Source organism: Rhopalosiphum maidis, chromosome 1 (genome assembly GCF_003676215.2).
Source record: "Rhopalosiphum maidis isolate BTI-1 chromosome 1, ASM367621v3, whole genome shotgun sequence".
NCBI classification, from domain to species: domain Eukaryota; kingdom Metazoa; phylum Arthropoda; class Insecta; order Hemiptera; family Aphididae; genus Rhopalosiphum; species Rhopalosiphum maidis.
The window spans coordinates 92523626-92543033 of NC_040877.1; the positions used below are offsets into that span (position 1 = coordinate 92523626).

Consider the following 19408-nt stretch of genomic DNA (forward strand, 5'->3'; position numbering starts at 1 on the left):
CTGAAAAATGTATTACAGCAGATATAAATAATTTGTAATACAGTGTTATTAAAAATAGCAGAAACTACTCATCACTTAAAATAATATATACGTGATATATATATATATATATATATAGTATACACATAATTTTATTATAATACTGAATATTATTGTATAACATAAACGGTTGACCACGACGTCGTCAAATCACTATACGGGTATATCCTCTGTAGACGGAACTGTGTATTCTGACGACCCAAACGCGGTCTACTTTGGAGCATTATTAATTAGACTTACGATTTCGCGCCATGGCGACGGGCTGTAGAAGAATACGGTAAGACCGTTGTACCGGTGTACTTCGTCGAGGCTGCATGTCGTTAACACGTAGTATTCGTCGCCGTCGTCCATTTCAAACCTGGTGATCAAGTGACTTTCTTGTCCCCAAACCAAATAATTCTGGTCAGTACAATTTACCAAGGGACATGGCCGTTGATTGTATTTCGCGGCGTTCACCCTATCGACCATATCCCAATATTCGATGCGTATCAATATCCGTTGCGGTAGAAAAATTACAACCATATTCCCGGTATCAATCGTTTCAGTCGTCTGCAAGCATAGTCAAATCATGTGCTATCATAATTACCGTTATTTAAATATTTGTCTGTTTATTTTTTTCGGAGAATTATAATATAATGTGCATAATATATCACGCTCAACCTACTCGCTGCAACGCAAATTCGACCTGTTGCTGCTGGTCTTCCGTTGCAGGTGTTGCAGTCTGTACTTCGGGTGCATTCAATTCAACTTCGAATAGTTTATAAAAACATTTTTTGTGACATAATAATTTACATTCTGTGAACGATAACAACTCATTTAGTGTTTATATTATATTCTGACGAGTGTTCGAAAACCGTAGTCTACTTTGGCTGCCGCGCGATCAGTGGCGTATTCATAATTATAAAATGGGAGGAGAGCAAACCAAAAATACTAAAAAACACATAATTAACAATTAACAATAACGTTTCACGCGTTTTATGCGTTTAAATGCAATTTAATTGAAGTTGATACAGCCGATGGTGACGCCACTGATTAGTCTGAATACGATGCGGTCTCATATAATATTATACCTCTGCATTTAAACATCGTCATCCAACGAAACTTGCGAATTTTGCAAATTAAGCACTTTCGAAAAATTTTACGTTTCAAACGAAAAAAATGAGAGTCACTGAAATAAAAACGGTAAATTAAAATAAACACGGTGTTTGTATAAAGTTTAAATATAAACTCGTCACCTTTTTGTGCAAACAAATGTATTCATTGTTTCACTGATGGACATGTCGTTTAACATAAAATACTTGCTCTGTTAAAATTTAAAAAATGGAGTGCATTACAGTGTGTGCGATTTTCAGACGAAGTTAAACATATTATTATAATATATTACATAATATAAACGTATTATAGTAAAATCTGTGATATTACAGTCAACATAATACATTGTACCATCGTTGCTATGCGAATAGCCTACAACAGATACAATACATTTTCCTGTTATGCAGTTTTGTTGCTAATGGCCAATTTACATTTTCTTTTATTTATATATTTTTTTAAATAATATTATACGCCCGTGTATCTTATGGGGAGAACGGAAGAGTTGTGTACAAATATAACATATAAATAAATAAGATCTTTCAGCGCGGAAAGCTACAATGTACAGTGCGCGCACGTATGTTTCGTTTTCCAAAGTATGTTTGAATATCACTTGCAGATATTAATAACAGCTGGTTACACTTATGAATTTGTAACAAATTTTTCTAAAAAATGACAGCAATCTCTAACCAGCATTTTTAATTATTGCTCGACCACTAGCCGTTGCCACGATAAATTCATGGGACGTAAAATTACTGTATCAGTTTTGATAGCAAAAAAATAAAATAAGCGAAATTAAGAGGTCAGGTTTAAAAGAAAATCGGGAAAAAAAGACTGGATGGATCCCTTGGCTCTCCCGAACTCGAAGTCTGCGCGTGCCTACGAGCTGTATGCACGTTATACATTAGTATATTGTGTATATATATATATATACCCATTATTTACATTATTATATTATACGCGGTTACGATTTCCGTGGGTTTGACGACGGTGCACGACGACGAGGAGGGGCGGCTATACGCGTAGTATATAGGTATACGTCTACAATAATGATATTGTAGACGTATTATAATGTTATAAATGTGTAGTAGACGAAGAATATAATATTATACGACTTGTAGGAACACCGCAGCGGCTCAGTGGCAGGGTTGCCTCGGGGTCCGGGGGATATAAATTTAGTCATAAACAACGCGCGTGCGGATAAACGCGATTGTCGCGTCGTCGGACTTAATAAAATAATATGTTCTGTCTTCATTAAAATAATAGTATTACGGTGAACGATGTATTAATATACGGTAGAACGGTCGGACGATGAACGCGTGGACGGCCGAGAAATCCCCGCGAGACAAAAACGCCGCGGCAGTGCGCGCCACAATAGTATATTATAATATACATATGGTTATTATCTTACAACATACTCGTTTGGAAACGATAATGATGATAATAACAATAATGTTGGTTTTTTTTTTTTTAAGAAACCGCCAACGTCCTATAGGGTATTATACAGGCGGAGCTCTATTTCAATATGTGACATACAATATACATGCAACAGTGTTTATACAATGACACGTGTTAATTGGCACACGGACACGGACTCGACTTCGGTCGACACGTGATACTATAATAATTTCGGAGATCGCGTGTTACCGCTCCCAGACGACGGTCGTTTGCCTCGATATTTTGGTCGCCAATTTTATATTGATGTACCTACATCGTGTCCGCGCGTGTACCAGCTAAATTTCATGGTAATAACATACTATACTCGTGTGCATATAATACAAGAGAAACACGAAGACGAGAGCCAAAATTGAACAAATTAATGAAAAATAATATACTATAACTCCGAGAGTAGTTAGATTGATTTAAGTGAACGCGAAGCCGTTAATTTAGAAACAAATTTATGTTAGTAAATGATGAAATTTGACTCTCTACATTTAAAAAAAAAAATATTATTTTTTCAACAGTTAATCGAATCAGTTAAGTTTCTAAGTAAATTATTGGAAAATTATAACCAACTAGAAATGTAAACAAATTTAAAACAGTAAACTATGTGTCTATGTATTATCACTATATAACTTACTGGTATTTACCAACTTTAGTAACTTTTTTCTATCTGTCTAGGCAATATACCTATAACTTTGGTAATAATAATATTATAGATATTACTATAGACGTATGGTTATGAATCTTTTTTCAACTCGAAACGGCTCAATCGAGTATAAGATTGTTATTATAATAGGCGTTCGATATAATATATAACACCCCCGAGCCGCCGTATGGTACACCTACGCGCGCGTGCAGTACGTATCACACGTTATTAAAGGTGCGCAGTGTTGCGTTCGCGTAATGTTATTCATAAGTCATAACTCTTCCACGATCGGAAGCGCATAACGCTATAAGTCAGGTCGGGTCGGGTGGGTATATTATTGTACATTATTTATAGGCGCGGGTAAGTATGTACATGCAGTGAATGAAAACTCGCCGGCGGACTGCTGCAAACGACCGTAAGCACATAACACCATATTGATATAACCACCGCACGGCGGGATAAGACCTAGCGGATCGTATATTATCATAATTCTTATTATATCGTCGCAAGTGCGCGCAGCTCAAGCGAGAAGAAACGAGAAAAAAAAATAATAATCATAAAAATAACGAAATAATCGTCGTCGTCGTTGCCGTGCGAATACCAAAGTCGTATTGGAGATATGGACGCGCGTAATAATAATAATAATAATATCGCTATTATTTCGTATTTTATATATTACAATAATATTATACGAAATACGAGCGTGTGCGCACGCGTCCGGCCCAGAGTCGGCCGGACGGTGCAGGAACGCTCGTCAGAGTAAAAAATATCATACGGTAAAAGGTGTCAGCGCCTCGGGGGACGCTCGTGCGTGGGCAGACACATTATATTTACGCGGTGTGTACACGGAGGGATCTCGTAAGCGTTATTATTATTAATATATATATATATATATACGTCGCGAACTACATAATATAATACTATATATTATGCCTACACCCGCCGCGACCAGTGTACACACTCGCACACACGCGAACGAAATACGTATCTATATAATATTATATATACACGCAAACGACATATTATCGTCGACGACACATTTCCATATACTACGCGTTCGGCCGCGTAAGTTGTATATTATATATATATATATATAAGTATAGTGTGTGTATGGGCACACATAAATAATACGACTCCGCGTTTTTACGACAGTCATCCGTTATCACGCTATATATATATATATATATTATGGAGATACAGTTGCGCAACGTTCGTCACCGCCACGCGACCGACCGATCGACCGGCTTAGATCCGCGAACGTATAGGGTCTGCTGTAGCAATGCATATATATATATATACACACACGATGTCATAACAACCTGCAACAAGGTGTCGACCAACGTTTCCCTTCCGGTTTTCTCGCGAAATACCTCATGGAAAAACCGAGCTAATTTACTACATACACGCGAGGAAAACCCCAAACGATTGTGCGACGCACACATAATGATATCATCTCGCGCACGGCATCAGCCGTGCTGGCAGCTCGCGGCGCGGACGTTATAAAATATTACAAAATCATATCGAAGCCGGCCGCATGCGTTAAAGTCTCCTCGCGGTTTCTGCCGAATCCCGTGCGCGCACGGCGTTATCTGCAGTCGGAATTCGCTCTTCGTTTACACGCGGCGCGTTACAATATATACGTACGTACCTATGTCATTAGGTATACTTTAATGTGCAGTTGTTGGTCTCTCGCGTGCGCGAATTGTCAGCGGCACACGCGTAATATAATATTGAACACGCAGAGTACCTATAGATGCGATTGTGCGGGCAAACTCGCGTACGCATTGTACACATAGGTATACAGAGTACTACGCTCTCTACAAGACTTTATAGCCTATCATTGTGTTTGCGCGTTACGCAACGTAAATAACGTATTTTAATTTAACACACTTCGGACAACAACTATAACGCGGTCCATAAGAGAGGCGACTTGTGTAAATCACGATTCCGAACACTATAGCTGCAGTACGCGCACATTATATATGTTTATGATATTATATATGACCACGAACTGGACTGATTTTGTTGAGCAACAATATGCGCGACTATTATACGAGTGGTAGATGTTTATCGTTATAAAACATCGATAAATAAAACATATAATAAATAATATTGCTGTGCACTTTCTATATTAAAGATAATTTTGATAAATCGTTAAAACGTAATCTGAAAACCGCCGTTTAATATAACTACTCGAATAATATTTCGTATTTGATTTGTGTGTTTTAATCGATTCCTATAATATGTGTTTGTAATTTAACAGCAGCGCGCCGACGTGCCTGATGCGGGATCTAGTTTGGATCTGCATAAATATTACTTACCCGTGTACACCACGACATAAACGTGGTCCGGGTAATGGATTGGTCGTGCTAAATATTGGCCTAAAAAATAAATTGAAATTACGCATTATTTAACTGTGGAGAGGATGTGGAGGGGTATGAGCAAAATCGAATTGATTTTGGTGACTGGTGATAAATAATAATGATCATTGATCATGTATACGTTTATAAAATGATCATGTCAATATATAAACTATAATTGCACGGTAAATCTTAGCGTAGGAATCGTTTTTGGAAATATAAACATTGTTATACTTATTGGTAAAAAGTGGTCAGAGTAAATGCGCAGTGTCTCTCTTCAATATTGCAATATTTAAATGTCGGTTTCATGCTTAAACCAAAATTATTACAACACTTATCACGCAAAATTCATGATGCATTAATTAATGCATTTATTTGACAAAGACTTTTAAGAAAATTCCAATTAACTTGGTTGACAGAGCATATAACACGTACATAGCAGATATATTGAATAAGTACCTAAGACATATTAAATTTATCTCATTTTGTTATTATACTTCAGATTGCCTCTATTTCATTAATCATTAATAATATATTATTATAACAATGTATAGAAAATACCAATCTCAAAGTTTGGACGATAAAAATAAAAACGTATAGATCCAGCTGTATATATTAAGCTACTACAATGATAACAAATATTAATTGCGCTTAAATCTCAACATGTTATGTATGGAAAAAATAGGTGAATGTTACAAGGACAGTTTCAAATAAAATACGATTATTAATTATTCGGTTTTTAAAATTTAAAAGTAAATATAACATTTTCACATTTATAATATATTTTGTATATTGTCATAATAACAAATAGACATATACCTACAACATAGTACATAGACCTTATTTCCGCATCAGATGTATACACAAGACGTATGTATGATCGCGATTCATAACTCATAATATTGTAAATCTCTTAGTATACACTTTGGTAAACTAAGAAAATATAACGTGTGAAAAGTTACAAAACACCTTTATAATTAAAAATGATTTGATTTAAATGCATTTGATGAACAAGAATCGATGAATATTTTTAGATTTTTGTATAAAATTAGGTTTTATTATAATTGTAAAATATATCATCGAGACGTCCGGCGATTATTAACGATAATCAGTGACACACCAGTGGGCAGTGGGCATGTTATATTATTATATAGATAGATGCAATATTATTTTGTATATAAACCCGCCTATAAGAAATAATATTGTAACGCTTCTCCGCGACTAACTGTATCCGCCGACGGAAATTATTTGACACTGACAACAATCATAGCTCGGATATCAATGCGCTAACGTTATAACAATTAGGTATATTATATTATATTGTATATAGTTATGGAAACATAAAGTGACAGCGATTTAACCAAAAAGAGACCGCGGCATTCGGCTAAAATTTTTTACTACAGATAATCTCTGTCGTTCTCCGCTCATCATTTATGTATTTCTCTCTCTCTCTTTCTCTCGTTTATTTTTTGTGCCATGGAAAGATAATAATGGTAAATATTTAAAACGTCTTGGATCTGACGTGAAACGGCACGATTTCATTATGCTATTGACTATTGTTCACAACGTGTGCATCAGTTAGGACCAGTAATGGATTTAAAGAGGACAAAGCCACAACGGGGCTTGATTTCTGTATACAATATAAAATCATAATTTTAGTGAATACATTTATTTTTTAACTTTAACTAATTAAATATTAATTATTTTTCTAATTTTATCTACTCCGTAAAATATTAGATTATTAACAAGTGTTACACCATAAATTCAGATAAATCAATTGATTAATTCGTATTAATTACTCTGATGTCTTAATATAGTAATAAATAATAACAGAACATATTTTAAAATCAATAGTTCTTATTTGTATTAACTATAATCGTCTATAACTAAAGAAAAATATAGATTCTATAAACTTTGTTTTAGGTCATTCGTTATGACTAGTTATTAACTAGTTAATTAAATTTTAAATTATTTGTGAACTATAATTTTTTTTTTATTAATATTTAAGTCTAGAGGTTAAAATTTTTTGTTTAATTTAGTATTCAAGATAAAATTGATTACAAATAATTATCTTTAATAATAATTATGATAATATATATCATGTATAAACCCAAAACGGTTTTTCAAAATAGAATGATGCGTGGTCTAGGCAATATTGTGTTTAACCAGCATGACTAATCAGCATGTAGATATTTAATGTTTTCACGGTCCAGTTTACAAGACCAGCCGTCCTCGAAATTCGGTCTGTATCTTATCATAATCTCGCGCGTACTGTATATCTCCTGCTCTTTTGAGGATTGTGTGGGAAAACAGCCAGCCCGGTTTTTCGTGCTGTAAATAAAATTTCACAGTCTAACAGTTGTCAACCGACATAATATAATAATTTAAAATAAATTTTTAATATTTAATCAATTAAAATTATATTATACAAAACTCTCTTACAACCTTTATGGGCATATGGAATTGTTATATGGGGTTCTGCCAAAAAATCTAATAAGAGAACCATCCAAGCATTCCAGAATATCTGCTGCCGCATAATAACTGGAGCTCCCTGGTACGTCACCAATAATTCAATCAACTCCGACCTCAAAATTAGCTCAGTCAACGAAACTGCCACTCTCTACTACAAACGCTTCAACTCAAAACTTCAATCCAATCCCAACCAGCTCATCAAGGACTTAGCCATACCAACTCTACCTGGAAATCCAACCAGACGTCTGAAACGGAACTGGTGTCGCGACTTAAAAAATCAATAGACAAAACAAAAATAAAATTAATGTACAAATCGTAAAAACTGTGTAAACTTTATATAATATTGTAATAACCGTAAATTCTATTTGTAAATTTAAAGCCACCTGGTGTCCCTAATGAGAGACTTCCTTTCATGTTACTATCATTCCCAGCTTCTCCATCCGCCCATTATTATTGCTTATTGTACAAACATGTATAGATTGTAATACTTAAAAATAAACTCATATATATTTAAAAAAAAATAAAAAAAATATTTAATCAATTATTATAAAAATGTTATGATAAATGGATCAAAAGATATAATTCGATGGATGAAAAAAAAATGTCACATCGAAATTATTGCAGTATTTTTTAACATTTATCGATAATATTATGTTCACGCTCCATTTGTTTAATCACCACATTTATTATTTTTTTTTCTTATAATGAATACCAAAAAGATTTCAATTGTTCGTATACCTACTGGTTTTTTAGTATTTGGATCAAAACAACAAATTTCCCGCAGATCCGTACGCATTGTGAATATTATGAAAACACGTCATCATAATATTGTCAATTGTCATTGATTCTTTTTGACAACAGATATTATATTATAATAAATAGGTATTTAAACCGCTATTAATATATTGACTTGTAAAAAACCCCACTTTTTCACCTAAAAACGATTTGTGTGGTTACTGGTTACAATTGTTACTGTTATTTAATATATCTAATCTGACGGTTTAAATGTTGAGGTTTATTCGAATTTTGATAAAATATAGTTAATAAAAAATACAATTTCGAGGGACAGATTATAAATAAGGTACAAACATTTTTTTTATCATAATGATTATCATATTATTATTATTGCAAAGGTGCTTTTTGCGATATAAAATAAAACTTATTCAGAATACGTATGTATTTGAGTTTATTTCGACACAGCTGATAAATTGAGTACAGCTTGACTTCAACAATTTTATGAAACCGCTAGACATTACAATATGACTGTTAAGATAATTTAATAATACACGTACACGTTAAAATGGTATGTTTTAAAATGTAAATATTAGTGCATCATAACCATAAATGTGTCGGACGATGATCGTCTATTTGTGATATATAATATATATTTTATTAATGAATTAAATTAAATAATAATTAATAACCGCCTACTACTATACGCCGTACACTGTACAGTGATACGCTACAGCGATACGCCGCGTACCTGCGTATTGTTAACTATTATTACGTAGCATCCGATAAACAGTTGATTATTATGATATTTCCGTTGCACAGAATACGTATAATAGAAAATAGAATATACATAATATTATAAGGTATATTATAATTCAAAACGTGGCGGGAAAATAGTATGCTATACGAATCTCATCGCAATGGTAATTGACAACGACTTTCTTTATGTCTCTTTTAAACAATAATAATATACAATAATCAAGACGTCTGACATAATGTACGTTTACAATACGCGCTTGTCTTAACGTGGAATCTATTTGGACTACAAATAAAAATTGCATCATTAGAGTACAATAAATTTCAGACCGTATAGCCGTAGTACCAGCATAATATTATATATTATTATTATAACAAGCAGCTGTTGCAGTGTATACGACACAACAACGACACAAATACCTACACAGCATTATATGCTCAGTTCTGAAAAGTAAAAAATGTAGGCCTACCATACACTCTTTATAGTTTATGTAGTTGCGGTACGACTGCAGTGGTGTACTCATACTTAAACGCTGCAGCAAAGCATTTAACTATTCTGACTTCTGAGTGGGATCGAAAACCATATTTATGTGCATACTTATTATTTATACTCAGTCGAATGGAATGCGCAGCAAAACAATAAACCATGTTGTTATAGTGTCGATCGATGATCATATTATAATAATATTTCATATATCATAAAATTATCTTAGTTTTAAAAATGTAATCGATTTAGGTAGCTAAAATATAACTAAACCTTATAACCAAATGTAATTTTTCGGTTAATCGAGTTCAGACGAATACCTAAAATCATCAGTTATTTTTATGCGTAAAATGTATTACGCATATTATACGCGATACGTACACAACAACAATATTTTACCATGAAACTGTATATAACCATCCATAATATAGTTAAATATTGATTAACTATAGTGTATACGATACACTGTTATACAGTTAATTATACGCTGTGCCTGTAGGTAATCCAGCGATAGGCTATAATAATTATTTATTTATTTAAATTAATTATAAATAAGCATATAATATATTGTATGTTTTCACTTTTCTAAACAACCTCGACACTCTTATTGAACGAAAAAAACGGTAAAGTATCAAAATAATTAATTGAGTATATTTTCTCAAGTACCTATCTATATTCAACTCTTAGTGTAGTTATTATTTTACTATACATGAATTATACATTTATGTTTGACTTTATTTTCTACAGTTTGGCGTTGTTATTTTATTAATACTAAAACTAGTTGATGGTTAAAATCAATTATATTTGAATTTGATTCATTTGAACATGTTCAACCTTGTAGAATTATTGTAGCCAATATTTTCATTCGATCGAAATCAAAATAATGGTCAACATTATAAATTGAATACTACATAATATATATTATTACCGCACACTCAAATGTATTGAATAATATAATAATAATATAATAATATAATATATAATAATATATTGTGGTCGATTTTATACAAGCCGCAGCGATAATATAGCCTTTATATCATAACACTTGCATTTATTTAACGATACTTATTCGTTTATTCTGTGTTCAATGAATTTATGGTGCAACGCACACATAAATATAATATCAAAAGCTGGAGACAATTAGTACATTATAGGTATCTCCTACGAATTACGGTTTATGAATTATGTATGATCAGTACTTAACTATGAAAATATCACAGGGTTTATAAACAATATTGGCTTGCCTAACCTAACCTAACCTGTTGAACGGACGAGGTGAAGTGCTGAGCGTGTTTAACATTAACACCTAACGACTCATAACAAGTAACTATAGGTAACCCCAGATCATTCGTCTCATAGAAAGTATTAAATAATTGTCAAATAAAAATACTGTTTTATGACTAATAAGCATAAAGGTGCTTATTTTTCATTATGCACATTGAAAGTTCCTATTATAGATTATTAGGTTTATACGTATGCTCCGTTTATTTATATTTTTAGATGGAATTTTAGAGTATCTATCCTATCCTGTGGCGTTTAAAATACTACCAAAATTCACATGTATAACAGATACATTATATACTAACTTTATATTTTATATATTTTATATATATATAAATCATGTATAATTTAATATATGTAATTATTCATCACGTATAAATAAAGAATATTTTCCGCCCACATCTAAGTGCTGAAAACGCGATTAGCAAAGAGATTAAAAATAAAAAATAACAATATCAACGTGCTAAATTTCAAAACCAATATTAAATGAACTTGTTCGGTTATAATTTAGTTCAACTAAAATAAACCTACGCTAAAAAAAATTATGCACGTATACGAATATTACTAGTTACTCGTACAGCTAAATACGGGACATTTGAATAATAATTTTGTCACGAAGATTTTTTAAATTAAAAAAAATATATTTATTCCAAATACTTAGATTAAACGTGACATATGTATAAAAAACGATCGCACAGTCCGTCAAAAATGTCAATTGTAATATTGAAATTTTGTTCTAAATTCTTAATTCTGTGTTGTATTTTTTGAAAAAAAATCACTTTTAATACTTGTATGGTTGTTATATAATATTATACTAAATAATTAATCTGTCGTGATAAAGTTGTCTGACCACATTTCATATTTCGCGTTTTTGAATTGAACATTTTTACGTAATTATAATACAATTTACAATTTACAGTATAATATAACACTGTATAAATCGGGGCTTATAAATTTCGACGGGAACACGTGTTACACTTGTCGTATGTGGCGTGCGACAGCAAAAAAAAAAATTGTAATGACAGTATATAATAATACTATATATGTATTTTATTAGCACGCACAGTAAGGGTCTTCTCGTACTAAATGTAAATGTAAATGTATAATATATATATATGTATATAGATACATATTATGTGCTCGCAAAATCGTCGTTTTAAAATCTTAAAATAACATTTAATATATTCGTTGGTAAAATCGTGATAAGTTATTTATAAAAACAAAATGTATACATATAGCCATATAGGTATAATAGTATTCCGTAAAACGTCGGTTTATAAATCTTCACGAGGTATACCTATTAACAGTTGTCAGATTATAGATTATTTTTGATTTCAACGACACATCGGTAAAAGCTTAAAGCGTATGGAACAGAGTAAATTTCGTGTAATTTTTTATGGGTCAATGTTAGAATTTATTAAAATCTTGTTGGTACCTATATTGTTTGATTTTAGTTATTTTAAAAATAAATAACATATTATAATATTTTAATTTGTTGTTTTCTATGACTATAATTATTATATGGTATGTTTTTACCAGTTTCAATAAATTTACATAAATCAGGCGAAAAATTAATTTATCTGTAATAACGTTTTATTCGTAGTATAATTAGAGTGCGCGGAATAAATATAATATTATATATCAATTAACATCTTACACGAGTAAACTATAAAAATAACGTGAAAAAATATTAAACATTCCAAAATTGATAGATTATGCATTAATAGCTAAATAAATAATATTAAAATACGCGATTTTTTTCCACTTCAAAAAAATGATGTGAACATACCTATAGTATTTGTTTAGATATAAAGAAAATGTGTTTAATCATACTAGACATATATCATGGAATAAAATCAATATGGTTTTCTCATAAATGTTCAAGCGAGTTGGAGATTCGCCGGTTAAAGCTATTACAGTGGTATTGGTCAAAACTTTAAGTTTCTATAATTTTGATTTTTAAAACCTATAAAACGATTAAAACCTAACCCAACCCACAGCTACAGTATCTGAATTTCAGTTGCACTTTCAATGCCAATACAATATTTTGACGCTATGTTTTATTCACGAGCGTACATCACACGAAATTATACTTCTATAATAGATATCATACAATAGTCATAATATTATATCAATATATCTCGCGGGAGTTTTATCTTTACTTTTTTTCTCGACCTTAATGTTGACGGAAAAATAATTTTTCCCGCACAATATACAAAACAATAATGTATATTATTATATTATACGCCACCTAGCTATAATACATATTATACACACATATAGCTTATGAAATACCTACACACACGTACAATACACATATTATATACATACGATTGAATTCCCACACAACGGACGACGACGTGATAATCGTACCAAAGCACGCGTACCCGCACACACACACACACACACACACACACACACACACGATATGTATAAATAAGATATGTACCCATCTATACAATCGTATATATACACATATATATATTAAAATAGTAGCTGCGTATTATATCGCATAATATGTACATAGCGTCACATCTCGTCCTCCACCTCTGTCGCCGCCGTCGGTGCATCGGCTAATGAAGACGTTATACGTCCACCCACCGCCAAGACAGTCAACGATTTGAATAAATACACAGACTGCGTCCGATGGAATATTATTATAGGTAGGTAGGCAAACGTTATATATGTGTATATACACGAAGACGTACTTACAATGTATATATATATACACACTATATATATATATTGAATATAATATAATAAACGTATCGTACAATGTACGTATATGTCGTGTCTCGCGAGTGTGTGTGTTTGCCTCGTTACGTACCGCGTTTACTTCCAAATCGATCAGCGTCATCGGTGACGCGGTCGGTTCTCATCAGTGTCCGTGGGAATGATCGGCGGGCGGACGAGCGAGCTCGCGCGTATACAAAGGACGTCGTCGCATTTTCTCTCGCATTAATAACGATAATAATAATAATAATAATAATAATAAATTAATATACCTGTACGAACAGACGACGACGAGGCGGATTATGGCGCTCGCGATTCCAACTCCCACGCGATAAAAAAACCATAATATTGTGTATATATGTGATACAATATTATTATCGTTATTGCCATTACGTTGTTGTTGTTATTATTCGTGAAACGATTTTTTTTTCGTTATTCACGGAAACGCAATGGGTCAACTGTCTCCACTCCGATGTAGCCTCGTTATTTATCAGGATAGTTATAACTATTGATACCAAACGAGTTCATAAGGTAAACGATACTATTTAATACACAAGCATACCGCCGAGTGAATCTTTTAGCAATAAGTCGAGTTTTTGTATATCTTTACCTACATCGATCGACAAAGTTTCGATCACCGTCCCATTCCGAAATCATAACTCAATATATCGAATAATATACGAAAGTAATCCTGGTGGTAAACAAAATGCCGAAGGAGGAGCTAAGTCAGAGCGTCAGTTGTACGACATTGAATAAGCTATTGGTTATTATAAAAACTATCAGGTACGCGAAATAAAGTTGCCGCGTTTTTACTTTGAAAATTAACTACGAGCTACATCGATATATTCAATAAAATACTTTATTTGTCGTTAATTTATTTTCAACGATTAATATTGTAATAGAAGAAAAAATGTTACAGCGGCTATTCGCATGCAATGCACTCGAAATCGAGTTTGAAATATTATGGGTGTACGGTGTACCTGTAGGTACTGTAAATATATATTATATACTGTATGCATTATACGCGCGATTGTAATCGACTTCTGGAACATAAATTATAGAAAAAATAATAATCATTACTTATACATACCGATGTGTTCATGCGTAATTTAAATAAGTTATTGACATTTAGTTGAAAGAATTTTTATTAACCATAGCTGCAGTTAACTGATAAGCATTATAAATTCGTTCTTCCATACGCATAACCGTATATGTATAGTTAAATTAACTTTTTCACTAGTGATATGATATATTATTCACAGTTTTTTGCTTGGCTAGTGTCTGCTGATAGAGAGCTGGTTAAATAGGGTTTACTTGATTTGTATTTAATGGTGATCTGAATTTGTTTCTAAGGATGATAATCCTTATGTATACTATGAAATATCGATATTATAATAAAAAAATTTGCCCAGGGCTTGAGTCTTGATGCTCGTTGAACAGAGAAATGCACGTGCATAATTATTATGCATGTAAAAATCAACAAATTGTGCACGTAATTATGCAACGTAACGACTAAATATGCATTTTAAAATCTAAAAATATGCAACAACAATTAAAATATGTGTAATGTATAAATTGATATGCAGTTGATTTGCAGTAAGTACGCAACAATTTAATAGTCGAGTTGTATTTTATTATTTTTTTTATCGATATTTGAAGTCATTACATCTCAACAATTATATAATTAAATGCATATAGTGTTCACAAATATATGTAAAGGGAGTACCTACCTGTACAGTAGCAACTCCTTATAACTAAGAATTAATAAATAATTTAAATTCATAATATTGTATGAATAGCGAAATTGAATACTAATGAATTCCTCGTTCTTGCAACATTGAAACTGTCCATGATTTGTCAGTGCTTACTCGATATTGTTTTTATATCTATATTATCTACTACATTATACTTATAATTTCCTGTGTATATTTATATATTTAAACACGACTAGGTATGTTCATATAACATATGGACTTAATTAAAAAAAAAAAAAAAAAAAAAGTACTAAATATGCGAAAACGTTTCGAGTTAACCTACAGAATTAACCACGAAACATGAATGTATCGAATAATGTTTTTAGATTTTTCTGGCGAGGTTATGTATCGCGAATATTAAGCTATTGCCCGAGGTCCTTCAAGCCCTTAACCATATTAATAGACGACGGCTGGTACTTATAAATATGTAATTAAAAACATAATACGCTCTTACACCGCGCGGAGATTGGCATGTGTAAAATCAAACACGCGGAATGCAGCCGTATTAGGTGCAACACATTTCAACTCGTAAACCCAAGTTACGTATAAATTACGAGGAAGTAATAGTGGCAATAAAGTTCCGTCGAAAGTCGAAACTATATAGAACGTTACGAGCTGCAGTATTTAAATCAATTTATGTACCTATCTAACGTGTATAATATTTATGGTACCCCGTTAAGCGCGTGATTCGCGCATTATATAGCCCGATGCACTTATTTATAATATTCCGTATAATATGCAATGTTATTTTTATGGCGTTGGCAACCATCGAATAAATACAGATTAGTTAGGGACAAAATATTAATGGACATATTTTATACGAAATGAATATATTTTAAGTAGACGCTCCAAACGCTTTGATTAAGAGAGTACGTTATACGTTACAAACCTGTATGATATGTATTTATCCGGATACAACACCTATAATACACATAATCGCGCAATAAAAATCAATATTAATTTTTACGACACCCTGTTATATTCAAACACGTTCAACAATGATTGTAATTAATTGACGATAAACGTCTGAAAAGCCGCAATACCAATCTTTATCGTTTCTCAGTGTGATTTACGATAGGCAGTTGCATAGGCAACTAGTAGTTGGTACCTACCGCAATATGAACTCATTTTTTTTAAGTAGATAATTACTTTTAATCAACCGTGTGTACAGAGTATATAATATACCTGTATAATATATTATGATTATTATTTAAAATGTTGCAAACAGAATAACACAACATAAAACACACTCGCGGTAAGGGATTCAATATAATATTATGATGTCTGCTGTAGCTATGGTAATATTTACCGGCGCGACTACCGCATATTTTTTTTAAATTTATTAAAAAACTAATTGAATTTTTTTATAAAACATAAATAATGATTATTCTTTTATACGCAACAATCCGCGTTTTTATATCCTACCTCTTTTTTTCAACAAGATAACCAGATCACGTTTTAAAAAAATCATTACTTTTACGGAAAATTACATTGCAATACGTCATCATGTTTCTGCAGTATAGTCAGCACACCGTATACATCCATATCGATACTATTTATACGATAAAAATCGTTATTCAAACTCTTCACGGGAGAAATATTTTGAATTCTACTAATCCACTAACACCGATTTGATTTGTGTATAGGTGTAGTGCGCGATGAAAATCATAATATTATATTATCTATCCGTCCAATAACTCGGAAATGTAATGTGTATAATAACATTTACACGAATCATCCGACCTACGTCGCGGATACCGACACATACGAAAACAAATAAAGATTTCAAAATCGACGAACAATCCATGTGCAGACATCAACTCGTCGGCACCTGTGTATTTACAGTAATATGACGTTTTATGAAGTTTATGTGGCGTACGAAAATACGGCGAATCACTGCGATGACTTTACACTGGGCTTTTCCGCGGTTCGAACTCAATAATAAAAGGTTTCATGCCGCCGGCGTATACATAGTTTACGATGGTCCGGTTTTTCGGGCGGACATCTCAAATCCGCCAACGGTCGGTATACCGTGAGACCATACGCGTGAAAACCGTCGTTTCACGATAACAATAATGGTACGATATTATTGCATTATATTATTATACACGTAGGTCGCAGTAGTTGCGGCTTAAACGGACGACCACGACGACGACGACGATGACGACTACACCGGTATATTCTCACGCATCGATGAATCCGGCGCGAAAACGGATTATCTTACGAAAATCCGACAACGGAACTCGATTAAAAACGAACGAGCGATTCGAAAAACGGGAAAATATTATTATTTGTTACTATACATAATAATATATAAGTATCTATACACGTCTGACGCCTCTGTCGCGTCGTCGCCTTCGGACTGACGGCGGCGACGGCGTGTCACGTCATAGCATTATATTATTATGCGCGGCGGTTATGAGCGGTTTCCTGAATTTTTTATTCAGATTTTTCCTACGGACGATGACCGATCGGCGTATAATATAGAAATGAAATGGGTGATCAAAATATAATACGATATAATATCGTATTGTTCGCGTACAATACAATATAATAAATATATCTCTAACGCTCTAATATTATATATAAATATATACGACTAGGCGGAGTACCTACGTAAATAATATAATAATCAAATTCTGTGATTTAGATTATTCGTATGCCCTTAAGGTCAAAAACGACTCAGCCGATCGGAACGAGTTCGTTTTTTTTCCACCGTCGAGTTCAACGGATGTCGAGGAAGTTCGGATGATCGTATTATATTGTATTAGGTATTATCACTACAACAATGGTGATGTCCTAATGTACTATACGTAGAGGTCAGCTGATAGCTATGACGTTGTTTCGACCGAACATATTTCGTAAACTCGAGTGCGTGTCGATTTATAGTCGTTATAGTCCGTTTTTCGGAGTAAAGCTTAAATTATAGACAATCAATAAATGGGCATCTAAAACGTAGAATGTAAGTGTCCGCAACAAAATGTCCAGTGTATAAAATTCGATAATAATTATGTATTACACGGTTTTAGGTAATCGGTTGTACCTATATGAACTGAAGAACTGTTGAGATTTGTGGGATCATAGAAAGTTAATTCGTTCAAATTGTATTATTAAATCTAATCTCGACGTGGACAATATATATTATGACGATTAAATTATGCCAACACGTGAAAATGAGCACAATATGCGAGTTACTCAACATCATCTTCATTCATTCGCTGCTATAACAAAGTTCATACGAATATACGTATGAGATTTTAAAATTATAATGTCATATTGCAGTGAACTGCGATCGTTTATTGGCAGTTCATCAACTCAATAACAAGCCCGATAGGTGATCGAACAGATTTCGACAAAGTATTTAATGATTTATTTAATTGATCGAGTAACTGTGCAGATGGTCTCGTAGGCTGAATAATTACGCGCATTAAACCTTCGCAATGGAAATGCGTGGAAATCGACTTATATGAATCTTTAATACGTTTCGTAATCAATAACGGCAGCACGAAACGTTCATTAGATTGGTGGAGCTGTACAAGAACAACAACGTTACCTACAACAGTGGCTATTAGTATTAAGTATACGTATTGGTCGTATTTTTTTTTCGTCAGATTTTATT

The 19408-nt window shown here is 32.6% G+C and overlaps 1 protein-coding gene across 1 annotated transcript in view; it reads right to left on the reverse strand.

The window, feature by feature from the left end:
- Window positions 1-249: 249 nt before the first annotated feature.
- The window catches only part of LOC113549139 (elongation factor Tu-like), a 19825-nt gene continuing 666 nt past the window's right edge, over window positions 250-19408 (reverse strand). Inside the window, exon 2 of the mRNA XM_026950312.1 lies at window positions 250-588. Coding sequence (XP_026806113.1) covers window positions 250-588 — 339 coding nt within the window. The remainder of the gene's footprint in view (window positions 589-19408) is intronic.